Source organism: Monomorium pharaonis, chromosome 6, assembly GCF_013373865.1.
Source record: "Monomorium pharaonis isolate MP-MQ-018 chromosome 6, ASM1337386v2, whole genome shotgun sequence".
Classification (NCBI taxonomy): domain Eukaryota; kingdom Metazoa; phylum Arthropoda; class Insecta; order Hymenoptera; family Formicidae; genus Monomorium; species Monomorium pharaonis.
The window spans coordinates 9,552,311-9,566,501 of record NC_050472.1 but is presented as its reverse complement, the minus strand read 5'-3'; the positions used below and the strand labels follow the sequence as shown (position 1 = coordinate 9,566,501).

The window sequence follows — 14,191 nt, the reverse complement described above, 5'->3', positions numbered from 1 at the left end:
AATCCTCCTCGTTGTAACAATAGCTTTCTTTTAGACTTCCAATTACCGCGTTTTTTTGCGATACGTCGTAGGGTCGTTTTATATTTCAACAGTCGTTCTTTTTCGCGTCGTTCGAGTGGGACTTTACCGTTGAGAGTATTAAAAACGCATTCGTGGATACAGCGAATAAATTTTTCGTCCGCGGTTCGAAGAAAAGCTGCCCGTTGGTTTTTGTTCAGATGACACACGGCCTCGAGAAGACAGACGTTTCTCTTTCCGATCGAACGTCTGGCAATTTTCGCTGCACTATTTGTACAAACGTTACGCTTCTCCTTCATCGCGTGCGTGCGTGCGAGTTACACGACTGACTCGTGCTAGCACCGTTACGAACCACATAAGCGTAAAATTTCGGCCCTCCCGATACGAACGACTCAATATAGCTACCGCTGCCATAGCAATCGAGTTCGTTCGTCATGTCGCCTAAAAAGTTACCCGTATGTGGTTCGTACTCGTTCGGAGCACCAGAGCTTAGATAAATGCACGAGTCTGTGTCACAGTATAAGACTCTTGTTCCTAATTTTTCTAAATAACTATACAATATTAACCTCGCCTGTGCCGTCGTATAGGCAGCGATAACGACGTTAGTTATCGGCGAAGCTACGACCGCTTCCTCGCGTAGCCGCCACGAAACGTACATTACGGGTAATATACCGGTTATCTCGTGCTCAGGACTGGTGAGCAAAGTCACGAAATGCTGGAATGATTTTACAATCTCGGTTTTAGGCAGATTGACTCGTTGGCCGAATTTCCCCCAGAAAGAATTTGAGCAAAGCTTAGCAACCGAACGAAGACCAGGATTTCGAGCGATGTTATTTTTTTCGAAAACGATACCCTCGGTTTTTTCATACTCCCTCAGGTATCGTTTCTTAGCTACGTCGTCGTCCTGGCATTCGCTCGGCCACCCGCTCGCTTCTTGCTTTAATTGTAAAAAACAATTTATATATTCGGCAAACAAGCCACCCTGCCGGTTACCGGGATCGTATTTCGTGACTTTGTATTGCCAAATCTCGCTCACCTCCGTCACGAAATAACCTTTCTCGACAGCCTTGCGCAATTCGCAGGATACCCATGTACCCGCAAATTTACGTTCGGAGGGAGAATCGTGAGTGCAGTGCGTTTTCGAAAAGGTTTCGCAGCAGCTACGGCATAAACCGAATAACAATTTACCGTTAACGCGGACCGGGAGCACCGGATGATAAAGATTGCGCGGTGAGAGTATTTTACAGCGGACAAGACCCTCTACATTGTCGAAATTAAAATTCGGTGCTGTCCCAATTAATCTGTCACATTCTTCTCCGATATAAATATCGGGATGACCAATCGGGAAAGCACCGGTTTTTAATACAAAAGGGTACAAAGAACATACGTCAACGTAACGCATTTTCTCTGTACTCTTAACTTCGTAAAGGGTCGCGATGTTCTCCGTACGTCCGCCGTAAAACGCGTCACGCGGATTGAGAGGTGCGTGTTTCAATATAGCGTGATTTTCTAAAAATGTGTTAATTTCCGAATTTTCTCGCACCTCTCGATCAAAGTCGCACTCCCACTTTTCGGTTACGCGGTACCCTAACCTTTGAAGGCGCCACGTCCTCGCGAGAGTACGTTTGTAACGCGTGTCGATGGTGTCTTCGGGATTCGTGGATAAAAGCGGACGATCGCAAATAACGCGAAAGCAAGTTGGACATCCGTGCCAAAAACAACCGTGAAACTGTAATACGTAACGTCGCGTCTCGTTATCAATCACTGTTTCGTAATATCCGTCAACTTTCGCGCCTGTAATCTGTTGTTCCCGTCCTCGCCCCGCGTGAATAATCTGTTGTCCTAATTCGCGTTCTATCCACACGAGCCATCTCAGAGCTTTCTGCGATGACTTGTCTGCGTTCCTGTATCTCTTTGCCGGAATCACGCCTATTTCACCCTCGCGTAAAAAGTTTTTCCGGAAAACTTTCATACACGTGGATGCAATAGTCGTGCATTCCTCGAAGGGACACACGTCGCCACGTTCTAAAAAGATTTTACGGAATTCCATGCAGGCGCGACGAAGAATGATTACGTCGTTACGGCAGTAGCGAACAATTTCGCGTTGGAAATCAAAGATGTAACTTTCGTTAATCATCTTTGAGTGCCAAGCTAAAAATTGTTCGCGTTCTTCCGGTTTCATTTGGTCGGGACAAAAATATTGAATGTCGGGTAACGGACCGACATATGTCTGGTTTTCGACTCTATTGAAAAGGTGTGGAAATATGCTTTTATCCGACGTATCCCTCAACCCGAAAGCCTTGGGTAAATCGGATAAGCGCATGGGCATGTAATTTACACTGTCTATAAATTTAACACGCCCAAGTGTTATCGTGGTTATTTTTGTCCCGTTCAAAATCAACTCGGGTTTTTCAGTCATTTCAGTTCTTTCTATTATGTGCTTTAATATAAACTGCGCGTCGAATGCTTTCGCGTTATGCGCGATACAGACGATCCTTTTGAAACATTTTGTCGGGCGTGTTACGAAATCGACAAATTGTTTCACTGGATCATCCCGAAACACAAAGTCACGTATCCCGCACCAACGACACCGCGCCGCGTCTTCCTCTACCGCGGAGCACGCTTCGCAGACTTGGTGAGCGATGCAGAGAGTCGGTACATGAAGGTAAGTGTTTTCACTAGCTTCAAGCACCTCGTCTTGTCGCGTTTCAAAATCATAAAACACAAACGCGACGCGACCTTTGTCCCGATTGTTCGCACGTTCGACATTGTTCTTATTACATGTATCTTCCAGTCGTTCATCCGTACTCGTCCCCTCGCCAGGATTTTTGATTACGGATTTGCGGCGAAGAGGATGCATGTAACAACGATGGTTTGTCGACTGTAGCGAACAACACGTCTTACAATATGTCTCGTCGCATTTGTGCTCAGATTCCGATTTTACAAACCGTCCGCATCCGTCGCAAATCTTAACGGAATCACAGACGGAGGCGCACGATTTGCCGTCATACGAATTGCTTTTGCGATGACGATTGTAGCAGCTTTCTCCGAAAAAACTGCGTTTACATTTTCCACATCTGACGAGCGCCACATCGAGATTTTCGCAATGCGTCGCTGCGTAGCACCGTGGACATTTTTTCGCGCAACGGTGCCCCTTATCCGGACGATAGCCTACGTTACACGCGACGCAATACCCTCCGCGTGAACCGACTGCAGCTTTCAAACACAATATCGGGTTATAGTGACGCGAACCCTCGTAGTACATAATGTTAAGGCGAAATGAGGGTTCGCGTCCTAATTCGCCGAGTATCGTGGTACCGTCGTACAACGGTTTCTCGCCACGTCCGAAAGTACTGAAATTATATATCACGATCGCAATATTTTCAGTAGCGAAAAACCGTTGAAAGCGATCAATCTCAGGAATTCCGCAACCCTCTTCAGGGACTACGACACTAGCGTTACGTGTTAATTCCATCGCTAATTCTCGCTGTAACGCCGATGTCCTACATCTTACGGAATTCCACAGTCTATGTAATTCTCCCTCCCGCACATTTCCCCGCTGGCAATGTATCCGAGATAGCACCAAAGCGCGAGGAAGACACAGATTATCATCGTTATTAATTTGGAGAATTGATCGCTTCGTGACGTCTTCGCGCGTCAATTTATTCGATGAGCGTCCCCGACCTACCGGGACCATGACACTAAAGACGCTCACCGAAAAATTTTGCGCCACGTCCATTCCGCCGGCACTTTGCGCTACCGAACTCACGAGGCGCCATATGTCCTCGGGAGTTAAGTCTCGCGCCGGTCGGAATGATAAGCCGGCCGGTCCATGAGTTAGCTCCGCCGAATAAAATGTTAGACCGACGTAATCGGTCGGAGCACTCGAGCGTATAACGTACGCGTGTACCTCGCAAAACGCGTTTTCTAACCATCGCAACGAGTTTGCGCCGTCAGGAATCGGTCGTATTTTAAAAGACGCTTTCCTCCCAAGCGTCCTAAAATTTCTAAACCGCCGAGAATTTTCCGCTCTTAGCTCTATATACTTAAATTCTGGTTGGCGATGTTGCTGCTGTTGTCGATGTTGTAGCTGTTGTTGTTGCGACGGCTGCACGAGGATAACGCCGGAATTTTCATTCACCCCTTCCTCTGCTTCATTACCACTTAGGGTGGCCTCGTCTTCGTCGACAGTTCGCACAACACCACCGCCAGTTTGGACTGAATAATAGAATATTGTAAATTTTTTTATATTAATTTATTTCTTCTAATTTCAAAACTTTTTACTGCTACGGCAAGGAAATATCATAGTAAGGTAACGCACCTGTAAGTAAGGTAGCGTACCTGTTTTATCCTTATCTTATTTTATTTTATTTTTCACTGGAACCCCAACGTTAGACGAAATGCGTTAAAGTAACTAATCTAGTTTACTCACTTGATTTAGACAGTTAACGTAAACGATGAGATAATTCTGACGTGTGATTAATTAAATCGATAATTTTTTAACATATTACTCTGTGCTCGTGTAAGAATTAAGTAAAAAATTACACTCTATTCTATTTATTTTAACACAAAAAAGATTAAGTTTATTATATATAATTTTTCAGTGACGAACAAGAAGATATATGACAAAAATTTAAAAAACGGCTAATTAGTCAACACTTCGTCGAGATTTAATTAAAATTTTTTATTTAAGTAATAAATCCGCGTAATAAAATTTATAAAATTTTCTCAAGTTAAATTTTACTGATTAATAATTTAAAAGTTTTTATTCAAAGTAGAGATTAATAAAATAATTTCAAATAAATACACAGCATTTACATGGGTAAATGAATATGGTAATAATAATTTTAAAATTCATTTTGTTTTTATTTTAAGATCTGTACAGTATTTTTTTGTATTGTTATTACTATCATTTATAAAATTGAGAGGTAGAGAAAACCTTAAAAATATTAACCGGCGTAGAGATCACAGAACAAAATAGTAACCTAGGGTTCCAGTTTTTATGCCCTATTCCTATGCCCCCCAAAAAATTCCCGTAGTTGAGTGTAAGTAATTTCTAACAAAAAATTAAAATTGTATTAATATTATAATTAAAATTATATTTAAAATATATTTGAAAATAATATGTAATATTTTAAAATAATATATTATATTGTTATATTACCTGAATGCGTTACAGTGGCGTCTCCTCTCTCCTCCTCTTCCTCCTCCTCCTCTCTCTCTTGCGTTCCTTCATCCTTTTCTATTGCACTTTCTCTCTCTTCCTCCCCTCCATGTTCGCTTTCTTCTTCAATGGAGGAAACGTTCACATTCTCGATTTCTCCTACTAACAAATAGCATATTATTTTTACCTGAAATGTAACGAATTGTGAAAAATCTCATTATAAATACTTACTCTGCGAAAATAACGCCTCCGAGTCAAGTGTGCTTGGTAACACTATCTCCTCCTCCCCCATCTCTTCATTTCTTTCCGCATTACTCTCTTCTTCTCTCTCTTCCTCTTCTTCGTTTTCTTCTTCCTCCGACTCTTCATTTTCCTCCTCCTCCTCTGACTCCTCATCTACATGCTCTTCCTCCTCTTCCTCCGACTCCTCGTCATCATCCTCGTTATCTTCTTCCTCCTCTTCCTCCTGCTGTTCCTCCTCCGACTCTTCATTTTCCTCCTCCTCCTCCTCTTCATCCTCTTCTTCTTCTTCTTCTTCATCTTCCATTTCTTCTTCTTCTTCTTCTTCCATCTCCCGTTCATTATCTCTCTCTTCAAAATTTCTTTCCAGCACCCCTTCCTCCCACTCTGCCAACGCTCTATCCATCGAATCCTCTTCCATCCAGCCGTTTTCTCTTTCTTCAAAATTTCTTTCTATCTCCCCTTCCTCCCACTCTGCTAACACTCTATCTATCGTATCCTCTTCCATCCAACCGTTTTCTCTTTTTTCTTGGCGTACTGAAAAATAACATTATTTTATTATTATTATTATTTTTACGAATTAATCTGAATTAAATAGAAAATTAAAAAATACTTACCCGGTGTAAATAACGCCGCTGAATCGAACGAGCTCGGCACAACATCGGACCCGTTCTGCGTGTCGTCATCTAAAATCATAAATTTATTATTAAACAGTATGGCAATAATCATTAACTTTCGAGTAATATTTTGTATTTAAAAATTAATAATTACCAGACACTAAATCCACAACGGGAATGACGCGAGGTGGTGGTGGTGATGGTGGTGGAGGTGGTGGTGGTAGTGCTACTGCTGCTACTGCTGGTGCTACAATAGCAACAGGAGCTTCTCTGATTCGACGTCTCCCTAAAAATTAAAACTTTTAATATGTACTAAACTTCTAACTAAATTTTTAAGAAATTAATTTTATTTCCAACTTACGTGCAGGTACAGCCTCCTCAGCCACCTCCGCCTCGCGCCGCCGCCTTAAGCTTAGGCGACCGTACTGCGTACGAAAAGGGTTCACTAGTGCTACCGGTCTCTCACCTACAAAAATACTCGTAATTAAAATATAAAATACTAACTTTTTCTTTATTAGATATTTTATATTTTTTCTTACCTGACACTCCTCTATTCTCATTTTCCGGCACCCCGTCTCGACGTCGTAAGAATTGTGCGATGCACCCACTCGCGTCGTTTTCATAATATTGTTCATCCGCGTAACGCGCTTCGACGATACGAGATATAATGTCTATTAGCCGAACGTTTTCCTCGAAATATCCCATTTTGCACAACAAGCACAGTATCGTGCTGGAACATTCCTTTTCCGCGAAACGCTCGAATAATGAATAATTAAATTCATCGTCGCGAGACAAATTCTTAAAATAATCGCGCTTTTTAATATTTTTGCTCTGATTGCATACGATTATAAAAAATCTCGCTATTATCGCGCGCGGTTCCATTTTCGACTTGGTCACTCAAACTATTTTTTCTCGCACACACTCAACAAACTCGTACAAGTGACTTAAAGAATAAGTCAGCTCACTCGAAAGTACAAGAACTAACACTTGTACGCGTTAGAACACGAAATTTATACCCTGTAAGCCCATCTTAGACAGAAAATATTAGGAATAGTGGGCGTGATTTTCTACTTACCCTATTGGTAAACTAGTTTCCCACTTTTCTTCGTGTGTCTGTATCTTTTTCGAAAAATTCATTATTTTTTCTCATGAAAGAGAATTCTCATAAAACACGAAATTTACACCCAATAATCCCATCTTACGCTGAAAATATTGGGAATAGTGGGCGTGATTTTCTACTTACCTTATTGGTAAACTAGTTTCCCACTTTTCTTCGTATGCCTGAATCTTCTTGAAAAATTCGTTATTTTTCTCATAAAAAGAATTCGCGCAAAAATTAGTTATTTCCATAGTATAACATATATATATTTTTTTAAAATAAAACTAAATGTGTAATATATTTTCTATAATTTTTCAGAATTTATTTTGCTAAAAGATAAAATCATACACAAACTAGTTATCTGTAGTATGTAATTCACCTTCTAAATTTTTTACTTTTTACTTAAATTTTTAACCAAGTGTGCTTTAATTGATGTTAATTAATTTTTCTTAAATTTTATATTTAGATTTTTATAAATTTTAGTTAAGTCGATGAAGAATCGCATTCTCATTTTTTATTATTCTACAACCAACAGCAAACAATTAGTTTCGAGAAGAAAGAATACATGTTCGTGCAAGTTCGATCTTGTCTCGTCTCTAACGGTTACTTCACATTCCGAATTCAAATTTTTACTCGTTACTTTTACATAAATTTTTATTTCAAAATGTTTTATAAATATTACTTAATTTTTATAAATTTTACATTCAATCTTTGTGATTTGAATTTTTGTGTAGCTATCGTAGTGTAATTATTTAAAATTAAAAATTTAAATAAAATTTTAGTTTATAAAAAATTTATTTACGTTTTCCCACCACTGTCTCATTTGCGTGCGCAACTTTTATTACGTCACAAACAGAGGTGTGGGCATTTCCCGTGATGTAAACGCGAATTTATTTGATATTTTTCCTACGAAGCGTTAACCTCGCGAACAAAGTTTTCCTCAACCCTCTCGAACTTTTGAATTGCGAGTGTGAGAGTTACGTGCCTTATTTCACTTACTGGTTTCATTTCTGTGTCTTTATACAACACTGAAGCAGAAAGAACAATGGCCAACCAGCAACAAAGTGTTAATTATAACCCCTCGAACCAGGCGATTCACGATAATCTCGGAACGCGCAACTTCGTCGAAGGAAGAAACGATAGGCTTCATATGCTGCTTACCACTTCGTATGGCCTTAATAACTCGCATACAAAGAGAATACAAGTCGGATTACAATCAACGAAGGAGGGAGTCTTCGTTTCATTAATAAAAGTAAGCGGTAACAACGCCGACGGTATTAATTTCGACGTCGACTCCTGGCTGCAATTTCAAGATCATACGGATCTCATGAGTGAGTACTTGCGCGGTGATGGCAAATTAAAGCCGAATCCTGTCGGTATAAAAAACATCAACATCAGCTTCACCTCGGCCTATAGATCAAGATCCGTTCTAATATCGTATAAGGAAACTGAAGAAGAACACTCTTCGGAGGAAACCGTTGAAGATGCTGCAGATTCTTTACCGGTAACGAAGAAACGGAGACACTACTCCGTTGCAATAGTGATGCAGAAAACTACGTTCCAGGGATTGCTGAATGTGATCAAATGTGTCGACGCACATTTAGAACATTTAAAATTGTTAAGCGAAAGCGTCAATGTGTGTGCGCAACGCTTAATTCAAGAAATTGAACTTAAACTACCACTAAGTTATGTAGATTGCGAAATTATAAAATTAACAATAAAAGGTAATCAGGAGGATATTGAACGCAATGTACGTACTCAAATAAACGATTTAACTTTCCTTGACGTATATTTCAATATAATATTTTTGGAACTGATTACACTGCGTTGTAACGAAATTACCAATATAATTTTGTCAAAACGTAGAGCATAATTTTTGTATAATTTTGGTCAGTTACAATGTATTTTTGTACGAAAAGTTTGCGTATTAAAATAAAACTATTTTTTACTCGTAACTCTTCATATTTCTTTTAGTCCCTTCCATAATACATAGTTTTTGATTTTTATAAAACTCTAAACATACTAGTTTCTGTTTGTGTCTAAAGTATCTCTACATAATAGCAAAAGAATTTTCTTTTTAAAAGTTATTCCCGTCATATTTCTTTTTCTCTTTTCATGATACATAGTTTTTGATTTTTTAAGACAGGAAATGTACAAGTTTTTGTTTATGCCTAAAGTATCTCTGCACAATAGTAAAAGAATTTTCTTTCAAAAGTTAATCCTAATATATTTATTTTACTTCCTTTACAATACATAGTTTTGATTTTTTTAAGACTCGAAATATACAAGCTCCTGTTTGTGCCTAAAGTATCTCTACATAATAGCAAAAAGTTCTCTCTCTCGCGCTTACAAAGCATACTTGACCTATAAACCTATTGACCCATTTACAAAAACTCGTACTTGACCGAGCCGCATCCCCGCTGGGTAAAAACGCTCGGCACTAAGATCTGCTTTTTCCTATTCAAAATCCAGTAGTATACTCAGGGCAGCCAATGAAGGCTTGGGGCAGCCATGAAGTGCCAATCAAGATTCGGGGCAGCCATGGGGTATCCAATCATAACCCTCCGTTCAAAATCGTGACGACACAAACCCATTCAAGGCTCAGGGCAGCCATGGGGTGCCAATCAAAACGCGTCGTTCAAACTCGTGACGTCACAGCGTCTAGTCTTCCCCACCAGGCCCAGACGGGGGAAGGGGGTTAAGTTTGACACCACTCGGAGGAAAAGTGGGGTTAGGTTTGACATCAGGCCGAGAAAAAAAGAAGTTCGGGTTTGTTTTGATGCACCATGGCTGCCCCAGACAGGGGGGGAAAGGGGGCAGACACCCCCCGCTGTGAGGGCGAGGAGTGGGGGTTTGTTTTGACGCCTCATGGCTTCCCCTATACTACTCCCAGTATTTATCCAGTGCTGGTGCAGCTCTTTTGTGACAGCAACTGACAACGCATCACTAAATATAGGCAGAGAAATAAAGCAATTGTATCATAACAAGCCTCAATGAACGATTGCACATTTTTTATCAAAAGACTCATTGTTTATTCTCTAACCTAACCTAACCTGTCAAGAGAAAGGGGTGATTTATATTACAAGTACATATATATATCTGTTTAAATACATCGAATTATAATTATTAAATACGACTAATTTCTTACCTGATTGAAAATATGCCTATGCATTATGAACTTGGAAAGATTCCAGCAGAAACAGATGGTCTCTGCATCTATTATCAACTATAGCATATCGTTCACTACTGAATAGGGCTTCGTAATGATACTATCAGATTATAACATTTATTTAAAAACCAAGCTTTTTGTATTACAAATTATAATATTTGTCAATTGACAATTATTTATCAATATTTGTCTTGAACTGATGTGAAAACATTTCTCATGTCCTAGGGCTGATTGTTTCAACTTTTTATGGTAAACTAATTACTATATCAGGTAAATGTGTCTGTCTTAATTTATTTAAGAAAAAAAGAACGAGGATAGACACATGCTTATCTAAATAATTATTGTAAACATTTTAAATAGATTATCTATTTAATATTGTTTAAGTCGAAACTCTAAAGCAATCCGATTTCACGTCGCGTTCGTCAGTCACAAAACACAATTTGACGAACAATTTATAATAGTATTGTAAAGCCATCCCTTCTAGGAAAAATTGTAAAGAATTTATTACGAAAACTAATACCTTACGCAAAATACAAATTTGTATCTTCTTACATTTGGAGCAAGTGTCTTATTAATTTGACTGCCAATATAAATAATGAGTTAATACATTTTTCAGGCAGCGTAATTTACATAAATTGATGAGAATTAAACTCGCGGAAGAGTAATAAAATAAGAAATATATATAAATAATGTGTGTGTGTGTGTGTGTGTGTGACAATTTCTAACAAGCTGAATGCTCAGGTGCGTACAATAATATATTTGTGCGCAATCGGGTCGATGTGCAATCGGGTCCGTGTGCAATCGGGTCGGTGTGCAATCGGGTCCGTGTGCAAACGGGTCGGTGCGCAATCGGGTCCGTGTGCAATCGGGTCGGTGTGCAAACGGGTCGGTGCGCAATCGAGTTCGTGTGCAAACGGGTCGTGTGCAATCGGGTCGGTGCGCAATCGGGTCGATGTGCAATCGGGTCCGTGTGCAATCGGGTCGGTGTGCAATCGGGTCCGTGTGCAAACGGGTCGGTGCGCAATCGGGTCCGTGTGCAATCGGGTCGGTGTGCAAACGGGTCGGTGCGCAATCGGGTTCGTGTGCAAACGGGTCGTGTGCAATCGGGTCGGTGCGCAATCGGGTCCGTGTGCAAACGGGTCGGTGCGCAATCGGGTCCGTGTGCAATCGGGTCGGTGTGCAAACGGGTCGGTGCGCAATCGGGTTCGTGTGCAAACGGGTCGTGTGCAATCGGGTCGGTGCGCAATCGGGTCGGTGTGCAATCGGGTCCGTGTGCAAACGGGTCCGTGTCCAATCGCGTCCGTGTCCAATCGGGTCCGGGTCCAATCGGGTCCGTGTCAAATCGGGTCCGTGTCCAATCGGGTCTGTGTCCAATCGGGAAATACTACTGTGTCCAATCGCTTATGTGCGCAATCGGGCCTCACTCGACGGCATAAGTTATGGTTAATAAGGGCACCCATGATTATATTACGTACCGCGCGCCAGGCAGCTTTTTCAGAAGGGAAATCGAACGATCAATTTTTAAGAATCTATTCTAATTTATAATTATATATATATATTATTTTTTTTTTTCTTAGGGATTTCCCGTTCAAATCTCTCTGTTTTTCTTTCTACTTTTTTAGACTTGATGCAAAGGAAGTGTGTGAACTTTACTAATAGTCCTTATTCCATCCCGGAAAATTGAGATTTTTCGGTATGTACCTGCTGTGCCTTCCCGCGTTGCGTCGTCATCGTCGTTCGAGTACAATCGCAGACGGCTCCCAAAAAAAATTTTTATGACGATGCGACGCGGTGATGATAATTTTTACAGATGCCACTTGTTAATTATCAGTATCATGATTAATTGGGGTGCAAAGGTGAACAGCGACGCACCGCTTGTCATTTGGAAACCGCTCTTCTTAGGAAACACTCCATCGATCACATGAATGACACCATTTGTGCATTCAATATCTGGATAGAGGACTTTCATAGTTGTAGTCCCCCAGTCCAAAGAAAAACCTGAAAAAAAAAGATTTGATCAATGATGATATTTGAACGAAAATCTTTCGTTAGTTGTTGCATAAATTTTCAAAAAAACGAGCAAAATGTTACTGACACTTTCACAAGGATAAATTTTGTTTTGGTAGTGATCGTGTATTATTTTTTCTTTTATTGACGACTGATGAATCGCGTTTCTCGCTAGCGGACGTCTCCGCGAAAATTTTTGTAATTACGTAACTACGAATTTTATTATCCTTATTTCACGTATCGCATTTAAGCACGTTTAAAGTCTCGCAAAAGGTAGCACATAATGAATTACCTTTTTTTTTAAAAAAAAGGGCACCAAGTGTGTGTGTGTGTGTGTGTATGTGTGTGTGCGTGCGTGCGTGTGTGTGTGTGCGTGCGTGCGTGCGTATATGTGTTTTTAAGGAGAATGCTATTACATAAATCTAACAATAAGTAATATTTTATTTTACATTGCTCTTATTTTTTTACATAATACAAAATAAATTTAAATGTGCGAAATCACAAGAAATTGTTTTTTAAAATAAAAGGGCAAAAATTTTATTTTCTCTATAAAAATAATGATATGAAATAAATGCATCAGGTATAAGAACGGATTTTTATACAAAAATTATTTATTATTATTTTTTAATACAAATACATTATTTCTAACCGACCGTAATACGTTAAACATATCAATAAGTTGCAAATTGCCTATAACGTTTAAACATCGGATCTTGACGGATATAATTCTTTTATTAAATTTTAATTTTCTTAGATTTTTATTTTAAACTGCGCGCCGACAGGATTCGTCAGACTTAAGACACAGTAACTAAACTAAATTTTAATGCTATGAAGCATCTTAAAATCCCCCCTTTCCCTTCTTCCCCGGAAAACTGTAAATTAATTTATGCAAGTCGTGCCCTGAAGCGATCACCTGTAGCCTAGCGCAACCGCGACTCGCTGAACGACTGAAGGAGTAGCAGGTAGAGATTAAACGGGGTGGATTTCGTGCGTGGTTAAAGAGGAGTGCCAGAGGCCTTTACGGATGCGGTCCGGCCCATTTCCGAATTTTTTGAATGCATGGAGGCATCTGCGGGTGCTGATTAGTGTTAGTAATTGTCCAACCCACCCTCGCGGGATAGTAAAAGTCATAGAAGGGTGAGACCTTCGAAATGTAACGGTTTTATAGTCAAGCGGTGCTAGAGAGTTGTCCTCGGCTGGACGGACGCGACGCAAAACGCTGTGACCACTGTCAGTCTTAAGAGATTGCGATTCAGGGTTGAAAAGGGATGAGGGTATCAGGGCGCACTAGGGACACTCTGAGCGACACTTATAGAATCGGCTTAGCCGATTTCCGAATATTTCTGCTTTGTTTTCCACATCAGATTGTTTTGTACTTTCCAAATTGCAACCTTGCAACTTTTTGACCGGGAGTTACTTCGAGGGGCATAACTCCGAAACTACTGGACCCACCGCGTGGAGATTTTTCAGAGATCAAGTCGACACTTTGCGCTACATCATATAAAAAAATTCAGATTTTTTTCTCAACTTTTACAAACATGGCGCTATTTTAAACTTTTATTCTTTAAATTTTGTCCAGTACTTTATATATATACAGGGTGTCTGGTATTTTTTTATGGGATGTATGAGCAGGTAGAGCGCATGAAACTGAACAGAAAAGTCCTTACCGTTTTTCCATTTTTGCAATAGTTAACAAGTTAGTGACTTGTAAAATTTTCTGTATTAGCTCGGCAAATGCGAGCGTGCTGAGCACCCGGCCGCGGCGGCCGCCCCTCCCCAGCGCTTGAACCTTGAGATTGCTAGGCGCGCGGGGGGAGTTGTTACAACAAACGACAATGGCTACACACAAGCGACGCGTAACGCTAAATTCTTCCTTC

General features: G+C 40.2%; 3 protein-coding genes across 5 annotated transcripts in view; all 3 read right to left on the bottom strand.

Moving 5' to 3' along the window:
• Nucleotides 1-278: 278 nt before the first annotated feature.
• LOC118646236 lies at nt 279-5,394 on the bottom strand. The gene is made up of 2 exons (XM_036288705.1): nt 5,183-5,394; nt 279-4,236 (listed from the first exon to the last, which is right to left on the bottom strand). Exon 2 carries the CDS (start codon nt 3,755-3,757, stop codon nt 314-316), a length of 3,444 nt encoding a protein of 1,147 aa, XP_036144598.1. The 5' UTR covers nt 3,758-4,236; nt 5,183-5,394; the 3' UTR covers nt 279-313.
• Nucleotides 5,365-7,388, bottom strand: LOC118646238 (cyclic nucleotide-gated cation channel beta-1-like). The gene is made up of 4 exons (XM_036288712.1): nt 6,401-7,388; nt 6,194-6,325; nt 6,040-6,108; nt 5,365-5,959 (listed from the first exon to the last, which is right to left on the bottom strand). Exons 1-4 carry the CDS (start codon nt 6,672-6,674, stop codon nt 5,400-5,402), a joined length of 1,035 nt encoding a protein of 344 aa, XP_036144605.1. The 5' UTR covers nt 6,675-7,388; the 3' UTR covers nt 5,365-5,399.
• A 1,520-nt stretch (nt 7,389-8,908) lies between these two features.
• LOC105837331 (fasciclin-1) overlaps nt 8,909-14,191 on the bottom strand; it is a 412,374-nt gene continuing 407,091 nt past the window's right edge. For 2 of the 3 annotated variants that reach the window (XM_036288707.1, XM_036288708.1), the window contains exon 13: nt 11,881-12,305. In XM_036288707.1, the coding sequence (XP_036144600.1) occupies nt 12,112-12,305 (194 nt within the window). In that variant the 3' untranslated portion in view covers nt 11,881-12,111. Of the gene's footprint in view, nt 10,085-11,880; nt 12,306-14,191 lie in introns of those variants that run through there. The other variant, XR_004963764.1, reaches the window with a different exon arrangement.